At 36.3% G+C, this 25458-nt stretch overlaps 1 protein-coding gene across 6 annotated transcripts in view; it reads right to left on the bottom strand.

Moving 5' to 3' along the window:
- The window catches only part of LOC134797524 (rap1 GTPase-activating protein 1), a 432711-nt gene that overhangs the window by 128138 nt on the left and 279115 nt on the right, over positions 1 to 25458 (bottom strand). For 4 of the 6 annotated variants that reach the window (XM_063769788.1, XM_063769787.1, XM_063769790.1 and 1 more), the window contains exon 2: positions 22681 to 22881. The exons of the other annotated variants lie outside the window; for them this stretch is intronic. In XM_063769788.1, the coding sequence (XP_063625858.1) occupies positions 22681 to 22778 (98 nt within the window). In that variant the 5' untranslated portion in view covers positions 22779 to 22881. The remainder of the gene's footprint in view (positions 1 to 22680; positions 22882 to 25458) is intronic. 6 annotated transcript variants of the gene reach the window in all.

Here is a 25458-nt window from a genome sequence, read left to right as displayed (position 1 = left end):
TTCTTTTTTTTTGTTCTGAAGTTGATTGCGACATTTGCGACGTGTCAAGTATTTTTTTTTCCATTTGCAGAATGTCGTAGGTACCTACAGCAAGTACTTTCTAGAAAGACAGGATCTATCTAATAAGTGACCTCAAACGGGAAAGAGTAAAGACGTCACACATCAATCGATCGAACGTTGTACAGCTTGGTAAAAAAGAGTAGAAATTAAAAAGTGGCAACACTGTAGTGTAGTGTCGTCCCTTTCAAACCAATATATATAAGAAAACGGGACGACACTATTACAGTGTTGCCACTTTTTAATTTCTACTCTTTTTTGCCAAGCTGTATGGTTGGTTAACCAGTTGATTCAACGCATCGAATTTTGATAGAAAGCTATCCTCTCTACCTAGCTCTATCCGTACTACGATTTGTCCAAAAAAATAACGGCTACTCCATTCAACAAAAGTAGAAATTCACAATAAAATTCTGAGACAAACAAATAAACAACCGGCACGCGTTTATCAAATCGAATAATACTCCAATTCCAGCCATTTAACAGCATGAGATGACAATATTTTACGAAATCAAAAACTCAATGGGTTTATAATCAACAAAACATAAAAAAACCGGTTTTCAACTCAATAACTATGGAAATGGTAAACAAAAACGCGTGACCCTATCGACCGGACACTAGATGCATAAAATTTGCACAATTGTGACGTGCTTACGGAAAAGGGTCTTTAGTGCGATAGCCGTTTGGGTCGAGAAGCTTCATTCTTGTATTCAAATATTGTTAATAATGTCATTAATGACGTAAGCGCTAACCGCAATAAAAATTATTCTTCCTTAAAACGACACAATTGAATAACGTCGGATGCGAATATGCACACTTCATAGACACATACACTCTTCTTCCACTAAAATATAATAAGAACTCGAATAATAGCGCATGCTGTGATTTATGAGTCAATTAACTGACCATTCTTTAGTCCCTCGGCTCGGCCCTAAACGCTATGACCACCTTTAATAGGTTTTCGAATTAAAGGGGGACCAAATTGTTCCGCCAACCGGTTTTCAGCAACTCAATTTACTCAATCAAGGTCTGTTTGTTTTACGGATAAGGTTAATTTACTTGTGTCGAAGGGATTCCTTTGTGATTGCTTGTAAATTTGATAGCAGATGTTACCGAGCCTGTTTGTTGTGTTTCAATTATGATAATCTCCGGGGCTACAAGCTATCATGTCATGTATCCATTGTCTGAGTGAACACAAATATCGGTTATGACATGACTGGCAGATAAACCCTAAAAGCAGATGCGGCTTAATTACTTTAGGTCTCTAAATAAAAACAACTTTAATATCTGTATTGGTTTACCTCAAATGACTTGCATTAAAATGTAATCTACCAGATTATGAGAAAGATGGACCGTACAGCATGATTGTATTGTAGCAATATTCGTATTTAGTTGTAAAGAGTTGTTCAAGCAAATACCTATGTTGTTATGCCCGATTACATAAAAACTTACTAAGTTTTAAGGAAATCGGCCCATACAAAATTCTATGAGAAAGTAGATTTCTTCACTCTATATAGGTAGGTACTATAAAATATAGCGATTTTGAGGATTCAACGAACCTGTTTGTTTTCGTATAAAAAAAATCTGATCGCGTAAGTTTTAAATAGATTACGCACACATGATTTTATCATTAATGTCCTTATCTACGATTTAAATTAAATAAACAGTTCTGTGAAATCTGACCTCAGTGTATGTTTAAATTAAAAGTTTCCAAAGTCAAACCTAATATGTGGGCAATTCGTCTTTGTCCGTCATGATTCAGCAGGCCAGATGGCGCTTGCGAAATTGCAATAGCGTGCTACGCTGAATATTTTACTGCCCTCGCCCACTGTCCTATATCAACTATACTGGAATAAAGGATCGCGCAAAATAGGACAAGGACGTTAAATATTTGTCCGGAAATACGGGAATGGCGAATTTAAGTCTATTGTTTAAATTTAAAGCATTTCATTAGGATGTGTCAATAGTATGCTATTTCTGGAACCTTTTTGTTTATAATGTTTCTACCATGTAGTATGAAGTAAAAGAGCGCACTCTCTCATTGTAATATACATAGTTGTAAATAATAGTTCCAAATGTTTCCAGAGTAGCGCTAGAGTAGCTAAGGATGATGTAGGCGTTATTGACGGAGTGAAGTGCGCTGCCAATGATTTGAATTTTTTTTATCAAATTTTCTAGGTATTGATTAGCGCCACATATTTGAGGTTTTTTGACGGACACTTTGATGCATGGCGATTGTTTTCCTTGCCTTTACCTTCCATACTTTATATATCTGTTTTATTTTTTGTGAAATGGCGTGTATCTCATTAGGACTAAACCATAGACAAAGTAAACCAGTAGCATCAGTAAGATAAACCTTTTACGAGTATATCTTGAATCAACAATTCAACACTCTACAGCTGCGCTTTACTGCCAGCATGAACGAAACAGTATCAAGTCATATAAAATTTCATAATTTAGTGTCAGTTTTAGTGTATTCTAAGATAAGTCTATAAAATGTTCATATCTAATTTAAGATTCAGTCCTTATTCTATTTCAAGTTTTGATTGTTTTGTTCTCTCCTAGGTAACGATAAAATATAACGTCCATATTTTTAGGTAACACATAAAAAGTGATTAAATTATGAATCTCAATCAGTCGATTCAGCTCGCTCTTTCACCTCAGTTTTTAACATTTTCCTGCATTCGTTAGTTGATCTGAAAATTTTTAGCCTACTAACGAACTGGTGCCCTGATTTTAAGCCTAATACATTTTAGCTTCCCTAAAATAGTGGGCTGAGTTGCAATCCCCAATTAGTCTACCTATTACGAGCGTAATCCGTTACATTTTGCGCACTGCATACCAATTCACAAACTAAGTACATACCTAATTTTATTTAGCGTAGCGCGGGCAGACCATTACAACTTATTGTGGATCACACATGGCTTTTAGGAGTCTAGGGGTAAGTGCGCGTTGCTGAATGTCGTGAAGTCATGTCGTTTCGTTTTCGATCGTTGATAGCAAAATCGAAACAATCCATCCTGAATTACGAACAATGAGGATATTAACCATAATGCATACATTAACCATAACGTGAACGTTTTCATAGCACATCAATATTTGTCAAACACACATAGCTTATCTTTTTCTTTTGAATACCACACATAATCCGCTTCGTACAACTATATAGATCTGTACTTACAATGAGAAAGCGTGGCCGGCTTATTAAACGCCCTTTAATCATGATTAGTGGTGCTACATCTTTGTTAAACACCGTGAAATTATGTAAGGATTAAATTATATTCAAACAAATGACCAACACGATAAAAAATCAAAGAAGCGTAGAAAAAAGGTCTTCAAACGACTTAGAACTGTGGGTAAATTATCCTTGCGTTTATTCGGTAAGATTATACACTGATGTTCAAATACGGAAATCAATAATACACCGTGTTTTTTTTGATTTCCGTTAATTTCAAGGGTGCATTCCTGAGCTTAAATCAAGTAACTTTCTCAAAGACACCGATGCACGATGTTCTAATTAAGTCCATTTAGGAGATAATCCATAATTTATTTTTTTCCTATAAGGCCTCTACAAGCGTGTACACTTGCCTTAGGGCCGGCTTACATATTGATTAGTGTTTAGAATGAGTTCATACATTTGCTACTAAACTTAAGTACAATCTCGGTCGATTGATGTACGAAATGACATTGATATGTCACAGATTTCAATTGTTTGGTTGAGTTAAATGTAATGCCCGTCGTGTTACAACAACGCTATATGCTACATTTAATTACTTTTTAAAGAAAAAAAAAACAATTTTTTTTTTGAAATTTAACTATGCCATTTAGTTCTTATAAACGTACTTAACTATACCCCGAAGTTAACGGAATTCAATAAAAACACGGTGTATATCATATACCTAAGGATATCGCGAGCATATGCAATTATTTATACACAAGTACAAATTACGCAAGGAAAAGGATTCACCTACTTGAAAATCCAGTTGTGTAAAAATGTGTGACTGCGAAGCAAGTTCGTCAGATCGATCCCAGCTCAGACCCACGGGCAGAACCCTTCACGGGCTTAATGTCCAACTATTAGTCCTCCGCCGTATCATTACAAGTACTAAACGTTCTGACGTTTTAACGAGTTCGAAACCATTTTATCACGGTACACCTGCACATACCACTGGCTTGAGGCATTGCTGTTAAACTTTGACCATCCTCAAGGGATTATAAGCTTTACTGGATCGAGATAAAGTTGTTTACATTCAGCATTATGTTTTACGGAGAATGGTTATCTTATCGCTTGATGCGCGGGCACATTGGGATAGGTCCCTGTACTAATGGGCTTACGTTTCGTGTGATATTAACCGCATTAGAGAGTGGTGAGAGGTAGGGCATTCATGTTAATAGTTTTTAAGAAAAACGAGATTTAAATGATTGTGATAGTCAAAAAGAAATGGGTTCTTAAGCGTTGCTTCCGTAAATTTGATTTCTTGACATGAATAATATTATGAAACAATTTAATTTATCCCGGTAGGATAGGAAGCGACGCTATTAAAATGAGGCTTCGCAGAATAAGTGATGAGTTGATCGGCTTCTTAAATCATTTGATAAAGGGTCATGAAAAAACCCTTGCTTGCTGGGGTCACATTTCACAAATTTGCTTAGAATTGCTCAAAAAATCTAAAGACTTAAAGCAAAACCCTTTGAATAATCGATGTCGTTCTAAACCTTTCTCGAAAACTAAGTGGCGAAGTTCCTACCCATATAAAACATTTTAATTGCTAATCAAACTTTGGCAGAAGTAAAGCAGTTTCTCACGATAAAACATGTCAGACCCACCCCCACGTACATTTGTCTGGGTAATGATACTGGTCCACATGTGGCATCCGCCTCGGAGAACAAAAAGATACTCTGAAAGTACAAAAACACAGACATCCCTGACAAATATGGTCTGGGAATAATGACTACAGTGTTCCGTTGTTCCCAAATTAATCTATAAAACATGGTAAAACTTAGCTGCTCCCTTACTCGTTCCTTCAGATAAGTATTTTCTTTGAGACTACATCTATCCTTTACAAGATACTAAACTTTGGTTAAAAACAATGTGACAAAGTATTTGTTCTAAAATGGTAATAACACATTCGTTTTAAATTCAAGTAGCGTCTATTAAGGTAAACGTACTGGTGCTCGACGCGGTCCCAGGACATGTCATCTTGAAACTTAAGTCATTGTCAATAGAGGTGACAGCAAGGTGTCATCTATTGAGCATTACCATGTCGAGCACTAGTACATTTACCTTACCGTTCGAGATGAATTTGAAGGACCCGACAAATATGTTTTAGACGGAATTATCGTTGATTGTACTAAATAATTCCTCAAGCGAAAATAATATCGTCTGTAACTTCCAACATTTTATCTTTTCATAACCGGATGTGATAATAACTTTCAACTTCAATAATAGGCAGAGAAACAAAAAATCTCTGTGCATTACGAAATGGAGTCAACTCGGCATAATGCAGACTCCAACTAGATGCTGGCTTTCATTTCAACGCTGGTCTTCCATAGGGCCCAAACGCATAGTAAAACTCTTCATTTTATTTAAGTACATGAAAAGTCGGAGCTCAAAATATAACTTTTCTTATGAAACATCACCCGTTATTTCCTCTTAAGACTTTCTTAGCTCGGAAGGAAGAACTTGTTCTGTAGCAGTGGAAGGCCGGTATCAAATGTCAGTCATGCGCGCGCGCGTGTGACCGACATCGATCCTGCAACTGGATCTCTGGGATGCAGCGTCCATGATTTGCGCATTGATGACATATGTATATGTTTGCATAATGAATCAGATATTTAGCAGTAGGATAAAATATATTAATCAAATAAAAAGTCCCCTACATTATTTTAAGTAAAATCATAGAAACGTCACTTTTGACAGGTAACAGATCAAATTCCTTACGGTTTCAGAATAAGAAATTAAAATCAGAACCGGGCTCTAGATCTAGGTTTGTAACGTGACATTTGTTAACTTTGCAACCCTGTAAAAATTACAGAATTCAGACCACGCCGAAGAGATGCTGATGAAGAGAGATGATGATATTTTAGTTTATTGAAATACTTGTACTCTAAATGCTTCCAATTTGTATTACAGTTTCACTGGAATCTCATGCAATTTCAATACATTTTAATTAAAGTTCAGTTCCATTTCCAGTCAGTGAAAACGTCTCAAATGAAAAAGTAGGCGTAGATCTGACTATATAAAAAAGTACCTAGGAAATCACCGGAACGAAATGCTCTCAGACAGAGGCATAGGCAGAATATGTGTAATAGACATAGGTAGTAGTAAATCTTGCGTAAGAAAAAAACAAAAGGAAACACTTAAAACGCACTAACATTACCGTGCGTATATCACTATTGTCATACTTCTAAACGGACGTATCTGCATATTAAAGCCGTATCTACATACGACATTTTGGTACACTACAATATGACAGTGACAGCCGCACTTGACGTGCCACAAAAGCCTTTTAAAAAGTGTCTGGCGAACGTGTGAATCACAACAAAGACTCGCTTCCTGGTTACTACGGAAACTTTAAAGGGTTAAAATCATATGCAAAGTTTGTTGACTTAGGATGTTTCGTTTTTACATATAGATATACGACCTGGATCTTAAGCTGTGGTAATAGAAACTACATTGCAGTGACAAGAAATTAAGATGTTTGAGTTTGGAGTGAAATCTTCTGGAATTTTACGACAGAACGCAGGTCCGTATTAGGGCTTAATGTCAGCATTGTCAGCATAATTTAGGTTTTTTAAAGAGCTAAATTACTGCTTGCATTAAAGAAATCACGACTAGGATTCTACTTGTTCCACGATTCAATTAAGGCCTGCGCAAACCGGCGGAGCGCAGCGCAGATCACTTTAAATTTATCAATGTATATTCTCTCCTATTTCATTACGTTATGGTATAAATTTGATTGCTCTGACACCGAGCCCGGAGCATCACGGAGGATTGTTACTCCGCGGCATCGAGGAGCATGTTAGAGGATACCGCGGCGGTAGGCGGCGGCATGCCGCGGCATCCCCCGGTATGCGCCGAGGCTTCCCGAGTGCGCCGGGGTAGCGCCGGGACGACGGGGCAGAACTCGTGCACACTAGTCACTAATCCCCTTTGATAGAGTACACGCGGCGGCATCCCCCGGCATGCGCCGGCCGCCAGCGCCGGGCTGGCGGGTGCTCGCGGTATCGCGGGGGATTTTACCTCGTCGGTGTGCGCTGCGCGGCGTAAATCCTCCTCGGTGATCTGCGCTGCGCTCCACCGGTTTGCGCAGGCCTTTAAAGATCTAAAATAGCACCCAACCTTTTTGAATACGGACTACAAAAACTTAAAGCACCTTAAAGGGGCCGCACTATAATTAGGAGTACATTGAGCTCAAGATAGACAAATCAAGGTCCTTAATTATTCAAAGTTAATTGCAAAACCTAAGAGCGATCATAAGCAAAATTTAATTATGATGAAATCAAATTATTCTTCGATCATAGCGGGTGATTCTGAGAACTCGATATCTCATGGATTAGATAAAGTGTAAAAAATATTGGTATCTACATGTACAAGTATGATTATGCAAATATCTGAAGTGTAATTTGGAAGATGTATAGAGTAAGATAATATTGAGACAAGTAAGTAGATACTAAATTAAAATAATGTTGCTAAAAGTATAATTAAAAGCAAAAACAGAAGTTAGCCAACATCATTAAATTGTGCGATAAATTATGTTCATCGTTGTAAATTCAATCGGAATAGCTGTTTCCTTGGTTTCACTATATTTTAATGATTTTCTATTAATAGGTATTACCACGTAAAAACTTGAAATCTTGAGAAAGTGTGACAATTTATAATTTTATTTCGCTTTCACGACATTTACTACCAAATTATGTTTTCATGTTTATAATAAATATATAAATTACACGCTATAACTTCACATATTTTATTATCCAATAAACGTAGTTCACAACGCAAAAGCATTTATTTTGTAGGAGTTGCGATAGCAGCTAGATTTCAAGTGCACAATAAAAGCCAGTATCATTACAAAGGCAATTTTACCTTTAACGTCGAGCCACGTTTAAAACGGAAAATATCCCTTTGTTCGGTAATTACAGGGTAAGTAAGTAGTTAATAATTACTCGTACAGTAGCGACCGCAGACACTCAAAACGACTGCCAACTTAACGCTCAAAAACTATACGTACCTACCCAAGTAACAATTTGTGGTACTATAGTAGTCGATAGAACGTTTCCTAAATACCACCTAAGGTCCTATAAAAGACCTAGGAAGGTTGTATAAAGCCGAAATGGCGCATCTTATGTGCCATTCAGTGATATAGTAGACCTGTAGCAGTGTCAGTCGTGACGTTTTAGGTCTATAAAAGTGATGTAATGCATGACTCTTGTGCTAATTTGTTGTCAGTAACGCCATTATAGTGTTAATTTATACTATAGTAGCATTTGAGATTCCATTATAGTGCTTTTTTTATACTATAGTAGTATTTGAAATTCTATTATTGTGCTTTTTATACTATAGTAGAATTCATAGTTCTTTTACTACGCAATTTGCTATCAAGTTTTCCATCAACTGTTGTGAGTGGTTTTGTTGTGTGTTTACTTCACTAAAACGGTACTAAGTAAAATGGTGATAAATAAAGACTTTTTTAATATATAGAATAATTCGGTCTTTAGTGCAAAAAGTATATGGGACGGAAGTTTTACCGTTAGAATAGCATTGGGTTAATGAGGAATTTTAAATGCCCCCTCTATTTATTTAAGTTTTTAATAAAATAATTTAAGAAAATATAATGATATTCACCATAGTTACTACTATACAGCCAAGAAGTCAATCCGATGCTTTTATAGGCTAACTATAGAACTTATGACGAAATATTCACCGCCATCATGATTAAAATTAGGGTTCCAAAAGAATTTTGCTGTAACCCAGTTGCACATACAAACTCTTTAGAAACGCATAGGATTTTTTTAAATTTGGATGTAGTCATTACTGTTGTTTTCTTTTTCAGTGTTATTGGTAAAAAAAATGTGCTAATAATGGATGCCGATAAATATCTAAACCATCACGATTTTATGCTTGTATTAAATCATTGATGATAAATCTGAACTACAATCACTAATATCACTGGGGTCTTTTTTACCAATTTATTAATAATATAAAAATATTTTGTACGGAACCACATTATGTGGCTTAGGCCTGAACTTATATAAGCAAGATATAAGTAGCCATTACAGATCAAATTTATCATTTACAAGTAGTCGTTTTCTACCTTTATGTATCTAACTCGGTGTATAAAAGACATAAAAAGTCAGCTATAACGCTGTTGTCTTTTAAAAGAAAAAACAAAACCACTATACAACAGTTTTGTAATATAAAAGAGTCATTGTGTCGTTTACAGCTATGAGATATAATAGGGATTTAAAAACTACTAAAGCGCTTATTAACTCTATAAATATATGTCCCAAAAACGATACTATAGAGCAAAACAGTTCTATAATAGTGTTTATATGACTACTAAAGTATTATGTACTGTAGCAGTGATCTCTAAAGCCACTATATCTTGAAATCGTTGTATAGTTGGGTTTTTGTCACTGTAAAAACACAAAACTATAGCGGCTTGCAGGGAACCTTAATAGCGCAAACTACTAAAGTATTATATACTATAGCAGTGATCTCTAAAGCCACTATATCCTAAAATCGTTGTATAGTTGGGTTTTTGTCACTGTTAAAACACAAAACTATAGCGGCTTTGAAAATTTATACTCAAATGTGACGTTATCTATGAAAAGGGACCTTATTGTCGATGGCGCTTAGGGGCTATTCATAAATTACGTCATTTCAATTTAGGGGGGGGGTCTGGGCATCGGATGACGGTAGCATGAAGTAGGAGGAAATGGGGTCATTTGAAGCATGATTTTTGGATGATTATAGGGGGGGGGGGGTCCAAAAATCGTCAAAATCGATGACGTAATTTATGGACAGCCCCTTACGCCATTATTATCGATGCTCCGATATAAATACAATGCCGCGCGACGCTGTGCAGCGTAAGCGCCATCGACAGTAAGGTGCCTTTTCATAGATAATGCCCCAAATAGTTTTCTCTTTTAAGAAACACTTCCAAGACGAACTATGTTACCAATATAAAGTAAAGCACATTGAATAAAGATGTAACCTTTTGACATTACATCTATATTCAACACACTAGCTTATTTTTAAATTTAAATGTCTTGCATAGGCCGGTGCACAAGACTAGTAAACGCACAACGTCACGGCACAATGTTTAGATGCATCACGCCACGAAAGTGTCGAGTAAGCATCGGGAGCGCTAACTTACGTTCGAAATTTGAATTTCATATCCAGATCCATCTTCGTCACTCCAATTACACATGACTGATAGATTCAGACGAACAGGCACGGTAGTAGTAGACACCGTGATCGATTTACCAAACTCGCCGTGAATGGAAATAAGTGAAATAACTCAACGATGACATCTGTGGTTTAGTGAGTGACGTTATGTCATATCAATTTGTAGATAAAAGCATTTTGACGTACACAAACACTTTTGTGCACGCGTTTAGTCGTTCACGGATTTCGCGGTGATTTGATCAACCTTTCAGCTTAGTTAGAGTGATTCTGTTTGTTCTTCTATGACACCCCTATTCTCAGGAGCTTGAGAGAATAACCAGTTTAACTTCACTGGATTTCTGTTTAGTTCTAGGGCTAAAGAGACAGGTGGGCTGTAGGCGAACCTTATAGACTTACCCCTAGGTTATTTTGCTAATATTGTTCTAAACTTCGTTTAAACTTTGAGTAGGCGCAGACTTTTAAAAGTCCTTTAAAGCCCTATTTGCAGAATTAAGTTGGAAATCTTATTTTCAATAGCTTTCTGAGCGGTGGCAACGGACGTATTGACTTACTGATAGTGAGTATGGCATCAAAGAAAGTCCTCTCCTTAAATATGGTAGGTCGTTTTCGGATGAGTCAAGGTTAGTAAGAGAGAAATCTTAATTTGAGTGACTCATTTACCCGGACTCGTCCAATATGAGCAGTGACGTCAACACCTACATTTACCTACACATACACCGCATAATTTCATTTAGGTCACATTGAATCGAATCATACCAATTGTGTAGTGTAATTATGCGTAATCGAACCAGAGAGACGTACGAGTAGATAGTATATATCATTTTAATTACATAATTTCCCATTCTGCATAATTTTATTATTGTTCGTAATAAATCAGTTAAAATATTTATTCATCGGAGTTACACGGAGAATAACAAGTTTCGTACAAAAATAATATGCAGAGAGGCACAATGTTACGAAAATACGTATAGTAGTACGTTGTAGTCGTACTCGATACTGTCTGTGAGAAACGACTCCTTTACGGCTACCACCAGTTTTGACATTGACAGATTAACTCGCGTCTACGTAAATTACTTTCTATACATCTCGCTTGCACTAATATGCGAGTACGAGCGAGATGCATAGAAAGTAAGTTACTTAAACGTGAGTGAATATGTCAATGTTAAAACTGGTGGTAGTGCTTCTAACCAAGTGATGTTAACAATTGTAAAATTACTTTCAAATCTATTTAAAATTACTTTAGGTACTTTACAAAGTAACGATACTGGTTTTGTGACGATTTAGATAAGACTATGAAACAGCGACCAACATTTTAAGCGGCAAGGACAGAAAAAGTGTACTCAAAGTGTACATTTTAAATTATCTGGAAGCTGGGTATGCTTGCAGCCATTATCTCAGGGCGGGCCTTACGGGCACTAAAACTGATACTAGTTCAGCGGTGTCACTCACGAATTCGAGCCAATCGTGCAGTCGAACGCAACTAGTTGCGACTGCGACCACGACCAATCGCGCGCGTGATGCGAACTCATCAACCAATCGCGTTGTAGCGGTGTCACACCGCTGAACTGGCCCCATTCGTGCCCCATTCTTATTGCCCGTAAGGCCAGTCCTGAGATATACGTCAATGCTTGCAGCAGTAAATTAGTGATCGTTGAACCGAGAGCTCTGCCAAAAACACACAGTGATCAGACTAAATACAGTAGGTATTTGTCAAAAATCCTGTGGTCATACAGAACGTAAATATACGTAGTATTACGTATCGAGGTAGTCCCGGAGATACTTCGAGAGCGGATAGCGTAGCGTAGGTATTGCCTAGCCTACTGAATAACTATTAGAGTAGAGCTAATAAAGGTAAACTTTTCGGTTTGGGCTGGTGGAATGAAATATGTTCACCTGATATTAGGTGAGGTCGACTATAAGTACTAAGGTAACACCTACACAGCATACTCTACTCGAGAAACTGAAAACAGTGAAAATTACGTGTGATACCTCATTAGATTCGTAATGATGTCTAGAAAAATGTATTCGAAGCGTGTATTAGCACACAAAAAATGTCAAAAGTTATAAACAAAAAAAAGGGGGGAAAAGTAGATATTTTTTATTTCCCCAATATCTCAAAAGTATTAATATTTAAGAACCAAAATTAATCTTATAAAAGAGGAGCATATTTCCAATAAAACATACCATACTTGCAGAACTGTGTCTCCATTATTTAAATTTCGTTGAAAATACCAAATTCCTGGTAAATAACAAAAGCAGGGGAAAATTAACACAAATACTCACTGAATGTGGATAGTCTTAGATGGTGAATTTTTAATATCCTGGAATAAAGATATTTTATTTTATTGACGTGATAATAACGTCTTATCAATCGATGAACACCGGTAGCATGCACGAAAAAGTGTCACGTTGTGGACAGATCTCCATGGTAACGTTGTGGACAGATCTCCATGGTAACGTTACGGCCAAAGTATGCAATTTTTCATCAATGTTTTCTTTATCACGCAAAATTATCGTCCGTAAACCGACTTTACAGACAACCATATTTTTTAGCAATGATCATACTGTTACATATGGATTGAATACGGCGCCATTCGGCACCGACAGGTAGCCGGCTGAGCGAAGTTCCCAACAGTTTCCAAGTTTTGCGACAGCGGTTAAGTTTCACTTGAGACCAATTTACCGGCGTATTGTCAGGACTGGAAACTTTGCAAACTGTTGTTTTAAACTAAAAAGACGGCTAAAAGCTACTTAATTATTAAATTTTATATAAAGTACACTGCATTCGAAATGACTTAGTTCGTTGGCCTACTTTTCTCTCATATTATTCTCTAGAGAAAGAATATCCAAGCTTCTTAGATTTTTTTTTTGACAAAAACGATTTAGAAATCATAAGTACCATAAATCATTCCTATATCAGTCGTAGTTAACCTGATGTACGACCTAGTTAAAACCTACATAGAAAAAAGTTACTTCTATCACCTAAATTGTGTTTAAAAAACGATTTAATCATATTTAGTATCGTCGAACCAATGTGGGCCATTTGTTTGTGCAGCCGCGGGGATATCAAGTTCTCAGTGTTACCTTCTCAAAGCCTTAATAAATGTACCTACATAATTCTTAGAAGCTCTTATAATGGCCACGTCGAGCAATAAACTCGCTCTAACTCAGCAAGCGATTGGAACGTCATATAGAGGGCAAGGTGCAAGTCGTGGCTATTCTTCAGAAATTCTTTTCGAGACCTGTTGAAATGTCAGGAGTGCCGGGTTCAGAGAGGAACACACCAACTTTATCTCTTTAATGGACTCTAGGTGTGCTATTTCTGCTTAGAGCAGGAAATTGCGCATCCTGGGTTGGGAATTCTATAAAACAGTTTATATAGACAATATACACATTATCCTTAACTTTTATAGTTATTTGTACAACAAGAGATCAAAGTTTGATATTTCTTCGAGTGCTTATTTTGAGTCCCGTGCAAGCGAAAGATTCTATAATAGATTCACGAGCGTAGCGAGTGAATCTAATTTAGAATCTTGAGCGTAGTAAGGGATTCAAAAGCGCACGAGATGTAAATAACTTTGATCTCGTGTAGTACACAAAATTTTTCACCCTAAGCAGTGAGAACATACCTAGAGGGACAGAGATAATAGAACCCAAGTATATCGAACTTGTATTAGACCCCGCATGTTGAAATGACATTTGACTATAAAGGTCACTTGAATGTAATTTTGTCCCACTCAGTGAGCAAAATCGCATTTTGCTCACTGAGTGAGACACACTCAGTGAGCAAAATGCGATTTTGCTCACTGAGTGAGACAAAATGACTCAGTGAGCAAAATCGCATTTTGCTCACTGTTTTTAAGAAGCAAAGTACCCTTGTTCGAGCTGCTGAGGTGAAAATTATATTATTATATTGTACCCATATACCTATGTATTGTCATTTTTTATTTATAATTAACAGTTAAGGATAATTTACTTATATTACGTATACGTAGCTACCTACCTAACACGTGACGCGGGTGGTTTTACCAGCGAAAGTCACAACATAAATCCGAATTATAGTTATAGATTCTAATTATTCCTCATTTTCCTATTTGGAATTAACATCCTGTATAACTAAGAGATGTTGAACTACGGAATACTGACCCTTACAATATAATTTGAAAGATTTTTTGGTCCAAAAGCTGAATTAAAGATATGTTATTATAAACTTCAATTCAACTTTTTCTTTTACATTTCGAGGCGAAAGCTAGTCAGTCCAATAACGCCGCTATTTTGAGCCTGAGGCCAGTCGTTTAGATATTTATAACTGCATCTTTTGTAAGAGCTGTTCCAAACGGCATACAAAAAAGCGTCTAAGAGCGAGCGTCCGTTAAAAGCATTATAAAAGTAGCCAAATCCCGATGACTTCCACGTCTTGTGTGAATACAATTTATAGCAATGAAAGCGGGTCACTTTATATAAATTTCCATACACAATTATACGTTATTCATCGCTCTTTCGTGATACCTACATAAAACTGTGATTGTGTTATTTTTAAATTACTGTTAAATGATAGAACCTAAAGTCCTCACAAAATGCAATTAAAATATAAAGGTTCCGTAATTGGAATTAAATTTAAATACGTTAGGAGGCTGTGCGGCGAAAAACATCACCAGTTCAGGGATCAATGGTTACAGGGAACACTTCCTTGGCATTGCATGTTCCGAGCCCTTTGCTGCTAAATCTAAATATTTCGCTTCAGTAATGTACGGGTTAATTCTACTAATTATTTTATATTATAAACGTGAAGGTTTGTAAAATTAGATATACATAAACGCAATTAAGCCTTTGGGTATATCCCGTAATAATGAATACTCTTACCCTCGAATTAAACTTAATGAAGTGAAATTAGGGTTAAAATTTGTATGGGAGTGCGATTTACAAGTGTCACGCGAACGAAGCTATGGGCAAGTGCTAGTTTTTGTACGTCTTGTTATTAACCTTTATCTACGACCGTACACTCATTAAACAATAACTGCTTCTATGATTAGTCCAGAAAATTCATACAACATAATACGTATTGCCTTATAAACCCACGAGAGCGAAGAGTATGTGTGATCTTGAACTTGACTTGATATAGTGTTTTGAATAGTTTAAACTTTAAACCATACTAATTATTCACAAACTATCTTCACCATAATTGCTCGCATGCGTCAACTAACACTATTTTAGATCGCTTATGACACAAACTATTCCCTGCGTGCTTTGCAGGAAAGTTCCTTCAAGAATTTCTATTGTGACACATCTCCTGTTAGTATAACTTTGAACCTTGTTCCCTAGTATTTAAGTTCTAAATTTAATAGACTTATATGTGACCGTACACATAACTTATGACATGCACCATTGCCCTTCCAAAGAAATTCCGAGATGTTCCGAGGAAAAATACTTTGCCCTGGATTTAGGATTGAAAAATATTTTACCTTAATGCGATTCACAGGTGTGTGATGCAGTTCTAAAAATATTTTAGCAAAATTCGGGGATCGCCTTGTTACAAAATTTTATTGAAATGGCTGTGTTTGAATGCAGTTCCAATACTAATATTTCTGAAAATGTAAGCTACAATAATCGTGAACTTAACGTGAAAATGATCCTATCACGATTTTAATATACCCCGTATTAAATCACCTTACAAATACTTAAAACGTCCATTAATACTGATGAATACTGACTGGGAAGCCTGTAACGGCGTTCGTGCACCGCCTATAGGTAATACTTATAATAATAAAACTCGGCAATTTATAGCGAACTGCGGGTAAAGGCTCAGCTTCTTTGGTCATATCATGCGGTCTAAAAAGCACGACCTAGAAAGACAGCTTATCTTGGGCCAAATAGAGGGCAAGCGAGCGCGAGGAAAAGCACCCACGAGATGGTCTGATTCTGATGTTGTGAAGAGGGTAGTTGGCGGCAACATGCAGTGCGTGACCTATATGGCCTATGATCGCACACTGTGGAGACGTAGCATACATGGTCGCGATCCTCAGCAATGAGGGACCGAGGAGGAAGAAGCGGGTAAAGATGACCACGAAGTGGAAGCCCCACGACTGTTGGAGTTGTGGTAGAACTAACAGACACCATGACACGGTAGAGAAGGCGCTGGTTAATAGGGGATCGACTTGCAGTCAACTGAGTTACTTTTAACGAAATGTCAAAACGATTCGTTAGTATAAAGTTTGTATGAATTAGCAACACATGACGTTATTTTTCGGAGGAGTCAAACATCCTATTCTTGTTAAATTCTTGATTTACAAAACAAAGGTCCGAAAAGGGTGACGCAGGTCACTATATTACATGCTAATGTTTTCTTCATAAATTCTTGTTTGGTTTGAAATTGACCATTGACGAGAATAAAATTTTAGCGGTTGCATTTATTATTTTATTATCTATGCCTGTAGTTAAAGAAAACCAGAACGCAATTTGAATTGCAAAAAGGAACAAACAATAACAGTTGTCTCATCGTCGCTACTCATTCGGATATTCAAACGATTTGCAAAGTAAGGCAACATTAAAATACGTAAAACAAACTAGTGTTCGTGCTCAGAGGCCTGGCTTATTCAGTAAAAAGGCTGATGTTTTTTTAAGTATTCATTAGTGGTGAAAATAGGTAAAGCTATGCTCGGAAAATGCACTTTTATCGTCGTTTCATGCATACTTGCTAAATAAAATTACTTTTGTGAAGATAATTAACCTCTTAAGACCCACCATATAAAGTTTTCAAATGTTTTATTTGTACCTTATTCTTAAAGTAAATTAGAACGAATTTCGTTTGTTTTAAAAAGCAATGAAACAAAAGAAATGCAACTTTATTTATCGTCGTTTCATGCATAGTTGCTAAATAAAATTACTTTTGTGAAGATAATTAACCTCGTAAGACCCACCATATAAAGTTTTAAAATGTTTTATTTGAATCTTATTCTTAAAGTAAATTAGAACGAATTTCGTTTGTTTTAAAAAGCAGTGAAACAAAAGAAATGCTACTTTATTTGGATCATGAAAGGTTCAAATTAGATTGCATGAATATGTACATTGTAATGTACATTTAGTCTCAGGAGGTTAAACGAAGTTTTGAAATATCGTTTGTTGTTTTAAATCTAATTAATTACTTACTCATCATCCTCTTCCTCGCGTTATCCCGGCAATCTGCCACGACTCATGGGAGCCTGGGGTCCGCTCGGCAACTAATCCCGAGAATTGGCGTAGGCACTAGTTTTTACGGAAGCGACTGCCATCTGACCTTCCAACCCAGAGGGTAAACTAGACCTTATGGGATTAGTCCGGTTTCCTCACGATGTTTTCCTTCACCGAAAAGCGACTGGTAAATATCAAATGATATTTCGTACATAAGTTCCGAAAAACTCACTTGGTACGAGCCGGGGTTTGAACCCGCGACCTCCGGAGTCGCACGCACTTACCGCTACGCCACCAGCGCTTCCTTAATTAATTACTTACTATCTTGTTACAAAAACACCATTTATTAGTTTTAATTTCACTAGTCTTCTAGATCCTAGACTACTTCGACAGAGTTCGTTTAAAACATTGGCCGTTAATCGGTACAGTCAGCATCAAATAGATCGATGACGGCCAAAAAAGCCAAATATTTCGGGATACATCTTATAGTAAAAAAGATGTCTTACGAATCATACGATATATTTGGTTACTTCGGCCATCTATATCTATTTGATTTTGACTGTACGTAGCCACTGTGTGTATGTAACCACTTTTTTTTGTATAACCATACATAATATTAGGTATAAACGTCTATACAGTTATGCAATACATCATCCTCATCCATGAATGATTGCAGTTAACAAAGTATTAGTGCAAACTTAACACTGCAAAGGGTTGGCAGTTAGATGGATTACATCAAAAACAATAATCGGTCACACGTACAAAGAATGTGTAATTAGTAATTACCATCCGCCAACAAACACCTTGAATTATGCGATTATGATCGCTTATAATCGTGAATAATCGCGTATAATCGGCAATAATCGCAGGTGGTGGCCCACGGCCCACGCGCACGATGGCATTTCGATACAAGCACATTGCTAATTGATGGTTTCCTATGACCTGCATTTAATTGTAATTATTTATCGTTGAACTAGGGGTAAATTAAAGGTGTTATGTTATAGCACTTCTAATAATAGCATAGATTGCAATTATACGTTCATAACTTTGTCATTTTCGAACGTATACCCTTTGAAATTATATTTTTTCTAAAGCTCTACGCATTTTGCTGCATCAATTAATTTTTGTACTAAGCCACCGGTATCTTTTAGATATGTAACAAAAAAATATCAAAAATTCATCGCCTACGGTAGGAATTAGGTACTACTAAGAAAAGAACATTGTAAAACCACATACGAGTTTTACCAATAGAGTATCAATCAACATTATCACGGGTATTATTAATGCTTTCACGGCCAAGATCTATCAAAGTAGTACAAAATGTGCCATAATTGGTGCCCAAGGCTCTTAAAAGCTGCAATTACCGAAGCGGTCATACTGAGCTACCAAAGGTGGTGTCATAATTTACTTTAAATATTTTGGCCTTAGGCACGAAATATCATAAATATTTTTCTTAATATTTTATAAGTTTAAAGTAAGTAAGTTCATTTTGCCAAGAGTTTATTTTAATATGAATAATCTGCTAAAAACTTTCTAAATTACTTTACTTCATAGTTCATTCTACATTTGTTGATCTCGCGAATGCGAAGTACACATTTTTTTATTACTTAATGATGAAATTTGTGATCACAAATTTCTACGTAATGTCACAGATTATATAATAGTTCTTACGAACAGATACTTATCTCTCAAAGAAAACGCAAATACCTACCGTTTTGATACCTACACAAAAATACAATGGAGTGACCTTCATCAGCGCGCCGCTCCCCGCACCGCGCGCACCGGCACAACGCTAGGGTTGCTGACGCTTAGAAATGATAAAATACCTACTTAAACAGCGGAGTGAAATAAAAGGAAAGCTAAATCTTAAATTTTACCTAATATTCCGATTATGCGTTAGTGTTTGCGAAATACTCATTTTAAAAGGTCATATGTCCCTGCAGTAACCGCAGTGTTTACGCCGTTTTATAAACCGCGTAATGATCCCAGCAAGAATTAGTTGTAAAACTTCGTGTAATTTAGAGATTAATGTTACACAATAAAGAAAAATAATAAAAAAAAACATAAATACAGGTAATTAAATGTACCACAGCATAAATGAGTAGGTACAGGTACTTTCAGGTATAAAGTTAACTTACTGTCAGTAAAATAAACATTTACCAAAATAAATAAAAAATTTGCTACCTACATATTTCAAATAGATAGATAGGTATCTAACTATACATTTGTCGTAATAAACATTACATGTTTAATTAAAGAAATTCAATAGTACCTACGTAGCTTGTAACTAGCGTAGAAATTAACAGTGCGGCGGCGCGCGGTGACGCGCGGTGACGTGCGTGCGTGAGCGCGTGTGGCAACCAACTGGCTTGCTTTTCTACCGTGAACGAGAGCAGGAGAGTTCCATAGGCCTGGTAATGTATAATAAATATCCTCATTTTCTAATTAAGTCTTTCGAAATCTGATCTTTTAACCCATAGGGCACAGCAGGCCTTATTAGGCACTTGTCCCACCGCCGATGATGAGCGATAAGCGAGTAGAACGATAAACTAGAAACGAGTGGGCGAGCGGCGAGAAGCGAGTGTTAGCTCCAATAGTTTTGTCGCTCGGCTATAGGCGAGTGTTCGAGCGCGACGGGCTATTACTCGCGTCACTCGCTCGGGCGGTGCAGCGTAGCCGAACACGCAGACTGATTGGTCTCGCAGCTTGAGTTCTAACTACGAAGCGAGCATCGCTGAGCGAGTACCGCTGAGCTAGTTTTATCTTATCGCGGCGACAAACTAGTAGAGCGAGTGTTCTCGCCGGCAGTGTGAACAGCCAGCGATGAACTATTAATATATGTGTCTCTTTTACTAACACAGGATCCTAATCTTTAGTTTGTTTGTTGGGCGACAAAATCGCCGATAGTTAATCGCTTACGCGCTCTTGGTGGGACAAGTGCCTTAGAATTAGTCCGGTTTCAATAATCAATGCAATCAAAAATTACTTTTGAAAATCTTTGTACTGTATTATTATCAACAGATCCAGACAGTAATCAAACAGATTTTACTGAAGATAAATCAGAAATGCTGAACTATGTGGTTAAGCTATTGTCGACTTACAAGACATAACATACAGGTACGACTGCATCATTCGATCTACAAACAACCAGGAATCATCCGTCATGATTAGACATCTCACAATAACGGTAGCCAACTTTTACAATCGTAAACTCCAATTCTATATCTTACGCCACAGAAATAGAATTGATTTTGGATATCGACGATTTATTAGCTCCGGCTATTGTAATGTTACTATTGTGCTGTAGCAAAACGATAATCAGTTGAAATACGGTTGAAACAGTTCTATTGATCAAGCTGTACGGGAAATACAATAGTTCTCGTGTTAAGACGTAATGCGGCTACCGTTATATAAATAACGAGTTTCAGGACTTGACCCGAGTGGAATCGGTCCGAATGGTCACTGAAAAGGTAATGACAAAGCCACAGATCTGGTGTACAAGTCTTCTAAGGAAAAATGCATTAATTATTAAGTAGTTTTAACCGCAAAATAATGTTGCTGCAGCTACAAAACAATACATAATAATAATCTTTGTTTAATGGTAGGTAACAGGCGATATTGACGTTATAGAAGATTTCTTCCATAATTATTAATTATCTTCCACTTTGCGCGAGGTACCAGTTAGAACGAAATTGCAAAATAATCAACATACTATATTAAAAGTTGTTTAGAGGAATGAAAGTTTCAACATAAAATTGATAGAGTTAAATTTTATCAAATAATTGTATGTATCGTACATACCTACATGTTTATATTGTGATATACCTAAGTATACAGTTTATCTTATATTTGGCAAATTTTGAAGCCACTATATCTACCTACTCATAAGTGCATTACACGCAAATTAAATGGTTTGAATTTTATTATGAGGTTCGGTAATTAAGTATGTCATGGTAGTAATTAAATATAATAAGTATTTATCGAATTACATATCCCGTTGTGTTAATAAATGTCTTATCATATATTACCTACCTACATTTTCCTGTATCACAAAGTAAACATAATTAAAGCTATGCTTACATATAAGGTAAATTAATTAGCACGACATTAATTTTTCGTTAACAAACATTTTAAACAAGAATATAAATGGGTCATGCCTAAACTAAACAATGAAAAATTACTCCCTGTGCAAAACCTTTTTGCTTTGAACACTTTGCTAAGTAAGTACGCAGTAGGTAATATTTAGAAAGGAATAGGCAGATACCTGTCTTCGTTTAGTGCTAGTGTGTAGTACGAGAAGCATGTAAGTATTTTTAAATTTAAATAAAATCTTGAAACAATATGTTTAATTTACCCTATTTATCAAAGCAATAACCGAATAAAGACTTAAATCTGATTATGACATAAACGGCAAATTCATACTAGTGAAGAAGAAGCTGTTGAATAGGTAAAGGAAAAATATGTATCTCTTATAGGTAATAAGTATATCTTTTTTAGAAGCAAAAGGAATAATCATCCAGTTAATTATGGGATATTTGTCAGGGAAGTTATTATGTTATGTAGGTATAAAAATGAAATCCAGATTGCAAACTCCTGGTGGGTCTTGTCTTGTGTCAATATAAAAGTACGGTTTGTTAAAAATCACCAGTTATCTAGAGATTTATTTTGCAATGTGCAAAACTAACGGAAAACCGAGCTAAAATTGACATACCTATTCATATTATGCTTGATTCAGTACAGGACACAATGAGGTTTCCCACTTGACTAAAATACCGCATATAGGTATAACGTATCATTTCACACTTTTGAAAACATTTAGTCGGCCAGAAAAACCCGCGCGTTTCCCTTTGAATAAAAATAAATTTCCTAGTCATCCCGTAGGTGCAAAGAAATATATCATGTTTGAGTAAGTCCTACACAAATCCAACCAGGATAACCGTCGGACGACGATGATCAAGTATCTACTAAAATAAGTTATTACTACGGAACAAGAAACAAGTAGAAAGGTTCAAAAAGTGCATGCAATAGATAGTGAAGGAAGTACGTACATTAATTTCTTCATATATCTCCTTCTCGCCGTGACTAACACATACGATTCCTTTTGCCCGCCCGTGGGCAAGTACTTCTTTCCAACTTTCGACTTCATTCGGCGATCCCCTCACAGTCACTTCAACTTTTCGATTGACTAAAAATCAAAGCAAAATCCTCGTTATCACTACTCTCGAAATGTCTTCGGTCCGTTGCGGCTCCTATAAATGAAGAGAAAGGAGGTTGAAGGTATATACAGACAGGACTACACGACAGGAAGATTGGAAACGAACTAACAGGCAAGCGAGAAATAAATACGAAAAATTATGAGTTAGTCATGCACACGGTTAGTAATAAGCTATACAATCAACTAAACTTCCTCGTAATAAGGTAATCGTATTAAAATATGTTTTTATGTTACAAGCCATTAATTATAAGTATGTAGGTATTATAACGAGTGAAATCTATCTCAACACACATATGTTGCACGCCCCTGAGACGTTTATTGCTCTTTTCAATGAATTACGACATACATAGTTCAAATTATTTGCGAGAACAATGTGATGAAATGCGGATTTAAGTACATCAATCGGTGTTTATTCATGAGGCGCTAAAATAATCAGAGAATAGCTGTTAACGGTTATCTATAGTAACGGATGACCGATCGGTCACTAAAAGAAAATTATTGATTTTATACTCGCAGATCCACCGATTATCACCAGCCTACAGTTATCGTCAGTTCAGTCAGTACCCACGGCCCATATTATTTTGTAACGGTACTTTTCATTACAAAACAATAGTCGATATCGAAGTACGAAATTTATCAAGGCCTCGTCAAATCAATGCTGTTACAACGAAATTATAGACGTCGAAGTAGGTTCCCAATAATTAACTTTCCATCTCGGATTCGAAAAGGCTTTCCAAGTGTTTCTTTAATAAACAGTGTAATCTAGAGCAGCTTTACTAGTTCAATATGCCAATTAAGTACTAATTTAAATATAATCTTAATTAAGAGCGGATATCGCACACAAATCTCAAAATTTAGATCATGTTGAAGGTGGCGACGGTTCCAACTAATAATAAAATGTTATCTTAAGATGATGAAATCTGTATTCTAATCTGATGTAAGTAACAATCAAAAAACATAGATAATGAGCCAAAATTAACATACAGCGGTCAACGGAAGCAAGAAGCTTATCTGACAGATCTTATGTTCGTGAGATAAAAAAGAAGTAATACAATTATTGTGAGCAGACCACCTAAACTGGGTGGCATAATGGCATTCTTGCAGAATTCGCATCTAAATATAAAAAAGATACCAAAACAACATGAGATATAGCCTTACGATGTGTTAGATACCGTTGTGTAAATAAAACAGAAGCTCCATAACATCGAAAGGCAAAGGTGTTGAATTGTTGAAAGCAATTTAGTTGTCTGCTATTGTGATGAGATAGATACCGCTATTAAAACATGAAACTTAGTATGCGAATGAGGCGTGGCACTTAAACCTCACCGTTACCGTAAACAAAAAGATAATTGAAAACGTGGGAGCAACTGCATTGTGTTAGACTAAATTTTACCAACGTCTTAGGATGAAATTGAATAAAAGCTGATGAAGTGGCCGGCTCACGGAAACACAATTTTCTCTGAGCTTGCCATGAGGCGTTTTATGGGCTCCTCGACAAAAGGCATGGAAAACTCCGCGAGGTTTCATCATAATCTTGCGGAGATGACCGTTTTCTCCACTTTACGACTGTTTAGTTTGAGGTCCTAAAAGATGGCGCTGTTCCAGACGCCAATTAGGTAAAGTTAGTTCATCATAGAAACTGATAAAGGAGACTGGCAAATATGCGATTAAATGATTGGTAACGTACCTAACAATAACAACATGTTTAATCACCTAAGTTGTATTTTTAATAAAATAATAATTGCCATTTGCATATAAACATAACAACTGGCAGAGACATTCAGAATAGAAATTAAGTCTTGAAAATAAATAAGAGATACCTAATCGTGACATCTCAAAGACCTCGAGGATGACATTTTCATTTTAATGAAATAGCTCATGACAAGCAAATGTTTTGGCACCTCATTAATGTTGAATGTATTTTGATTTATTTATTTAGTCGTATGGCATGTATTAGACAAACTAGGCAATTGCATAGATACAATTTTACAGTTTTATCGCGAAATAATACAATAGGTCCTAAGGAATACAATTCTATAAAGTTATAGGTCAATATTTAAACTTTTGCTTTATTTGTTTACATTAAGAACAAAACGATACTGAAGTACGAATACAACAACATCTACAACAGAACGAGAAGATTCCAGCATTTCCAGCATTCTACAGAAGGATTTATTTTAGTTGCTTTTGCTTATCTCAGTTTAACTAGCCGTAAAATGCATCAAGCGACGTCTGCGGGCAACTTGTTCACACGTAGCTGACACGCCGCGTGTCATAAACACGACGTAAAACCGGGAGCATGCATGTGCAGCTAAACTTTAGCTCGCGTTCACACGCAATTTCGCTCTCGCGAGTTTGTTCGTGAAACTTTGGTGACATAAAATCTTATCACAGGAGGAAACATAGTCAAAGCAAAGTGTAGTAGGTACCAGCCAAATATAAAACTTTTGTCTTTAAATACGTTTTATTATACTTGCTGAAATATTGCCCGGTCTATGTCAAACAGCATTAAAAAGTATAAGAACTGTGTCTCAACTCTCAATAAAATTGTGCCAATACCTTTTATGTGGACATTTGTTAGGTACGAGATTTTGTAATTTTCCCGTCATTT

The sequence above is a fragment of the Cydia splendana genome, chromosome 15 (assembly GCF_910591565.1).
Source record: "Cydia splendana chromosome 15, ilCydSple1.2, whole genome shotgun sequence".
Taxonomy (NCBI): Eukaryota; Metazoa; Arthropoda; class Insecta; order Lepidoptera; family Tortricidae; genus Cydia; species Cydia splendana.
This window is presented reverse-complemented; position numbering and strand designations above follow the sequence as displayed.